The sequence below is a fragment of the Centroberyx gerrardi genome, chromosome 5 (assembly GCF_048128805.1).
Source record: "Centroberyx gerrardi isolate f3 chromosome 5, fCenGer3.hap1.cur.20231027, whole genome shotgun sequence".
NCBI lineage: Eukaryota > Metazoa > Chordata > Actinopteri > Beryciformes > Berycidae > Centroberyx > Centroberyx gerrardi.
The window spans coordinates 20,696,813-20,699,198 of NC_136001.1; the positions used below are offsets into that span (position 1 = coordinate 20,696,813).

The window sequence follows — 2,386 nt, forward strand, 5'->3', positions numbered from 1 at the left end:
ACCTGGGGTGCACCCGAGTATGTTAGTAGCCATGGCTATGGTCTATGTCATTATGCTTGGCCAATGTTGCCATGGAGACACGGTGGCCATGTTGTCAGTCTGGGAGCGGACTAATGAGGGCCTGTGTAAGGAGAGCAGAAAGCTCTAATTAGAGCTCAGGACCCACCTGCCTCCACATCTGCATGGAGCCAGAGGTCATGGGATTTCTCCTGACCTTTGTAAACTAACAGGTTTAACACACACTCTCTTTCTCTAGCAAATTGGAAATATACACACACCCTTCTTCACATTCACACACACGCACACACACACAGCCTCATTCCCTCACTGCCTCTGTGAGGCATCGATCAGTGCCATCACTGGCCTCTACCCGTGATTTGCGAGCCTTCCTCTGGCCTCCCCCCTCCACCCAGGAGTTATGAATAACAGTCCCCCCGCTGGGAGCTGGGTCCACCTGCAGAAGGGACACTACCCTTTTCTTGACACGTGTTTTCAGGGCACGGCGCAGCTTCTGCCTGGTGAAAGCATAGAGCAGAGGATGGAAGATGGTGGTGCCGTAGGCCATAGCCAAGAAGCAGAGGCGGAGCCGCACCAGGCCATCACTGGGACCCAGACACAGGATCAGCACATTGACTGCAGACAGAGGGGCCCAGCAGCCCAGGAAGGTGGATATAATGATCAGGGACATCTTTAAGACGCGACGCTGACGTTCCCGACGGTCCCTGTGTCTGCGCACTGCCCGTCTCAAGGCAATGATAGCAGATACTGAGGCCTGGACGCCCATGGAGGAGGCAGGCATGGGTGAGGTGGCCTGGGCCGGGGTCGAGGCTGAGGCCGGAGTCTGAGGAGCAGGAGTGGCCGGTGTGGTGGCGATGGGGGTGGTGGCAGCAGTGGTGACGGTGGTGACTGTTGCTCCGCTATCAGAGGTCATCTGGGGCACAGAGGAGACGGGTGGGGGTGATGTCGGCGTGGGGGTGGGAGAGGGGATGAGGGGAGGATGGGTGAGATGCTGGTTCTGGCCAGAGGGCGCCCCCTCTGTGGCCAGCCGGAGGTCCTTCTTTCTCTGCCTCCTGCGGCGTATCCTGCAGCCGGAGTCCTTGGCGCGCGTGCCCCTCATCATGTGCGAGCCGATGCGGATGTTGAGGGCCTGCAGGATCCTGGAGTAGGTGAAAAGCATGACGGCCACGGCAATGAAGAAGCAGGGCACTTGGAGCAACAGGTGGTAATACATAGACAGGCCCGTGTAGTAGCCCTGCCCACCCACGCACAGCAGTGTCCGGTTCTGCCACACAGGAGACAGGTGATGTGAAGGGGAGGAGGGATGAGAGGAGGGTAAAGCGGAGGAAGAGGGGGAGGACATAGTGGGGGTCAGTCCAGTGGGGAGCTCAGTGGTGAGCTCAGAGTCATGGCTCTGCCCCTCCATCTCTCCGTCCTTGCTGTCCTCGGCCCTGGAGGAGAAGAAGTCCCCCTCAAGAAAGGGCAGAAAGAAGACAGCCAGAGACACGGCCCACACGGCAGCCAGGAGCAACGCCGCGCGCCGGGGGGTCAGCAGCCGGCTGGCTGGACGCACTGAGATGTCATAGCGGTCCAAACTGATTACCAACACATTGACAGCTGTGGCCACACTGGTGAATGTGACACAGGCCTCATGGAAGCAGCACAGCGTGGCCAGACTGCCAACTCCACTTCCATCAGCTGGCAGCAGGATCACGGCCACAGTTAGTGGCAGACACAGCACACATACGAGGATGTCCAGCACGTGCAGGTTAACAGTGACCAGGTTACTGACTGAGTCGACCAGGTTAGACTGGGCACAGTAGAGCACAAGCACGGTCAGGTTGCTGCTGAAGCCCAACACCAGCTCCAGCATCAGCACAGTGGTCAGAGACACCTGGAACCCCAGAGGGTAGGGCGTGCTCCAGCCCTCCTCCACCCCCACTCCGCCCCCTCCATCCAGCAGGCCTGCCCCCTGACCGTCACTGGTCTCCAGGAGGTCGCTATAGCCTTCGGTCTCCATTGACACCACAACGCTCCCTCACACATAGCAACAGCGGCCGCCACGCCAGACCATGCTCTGTCTCTCCTTTTCACCTGGCTCAGAGGAGACAGCAATGAGGATGATGGCCGGATCTGCTGTGTCTGAGGTTCTATAAAGAAATGGAGAAAGGAGAAGAAGAAAGAAAAAGAGAGAAAAGAAGACAGAGAAAGATCAAGCAGTTTAGCTGTCAGCTTGTCTCATATTTACTCAAAAATAACATTCTACAGCATGTAGTCAAGCTTGTTATATTTCACAAGTGAAGGGAAGCTATGAGCTGAAACAACAAGGTGAAAAGTCTGATCAGTTTTCTTGGCAGTCAAATAGAGTCCTGGGGTGCAGTTGATGCTG

The 2,386-nt window shown here is 57.0% G+C and overlaps 1 protein-coding gene across 1 annotated transcript; it reads right to left on the reverse strand.

The window, feature by feature from the left end:
- Positions 1–316: 316 nt before the first annotated feature.
- On the reverse strand, positions 317–2,017 carry LOC139925257 (G-protein coupled receptor 22). The gene has a single exon (XM_071916546.1). The coding sequence runs from the start codon at positions 2,015–2,017 to the stop codon at positions 317–319; it is 1,701 nt and encodes a 566-aa protein (XP_071772647.1).
- Positions 2,018–2,386: the final 369 nt, after the last annotated feature.

Excerpts from the sequence above, each read along its gene's own strand:
- LOC139925257 (XM_071916546.1), bottom strand. The coding sequence starts at position 2,017 with ATGGAGACCGAAGGCTATAGCGACCTCCTGGAGACCAGTGACGGTCAG.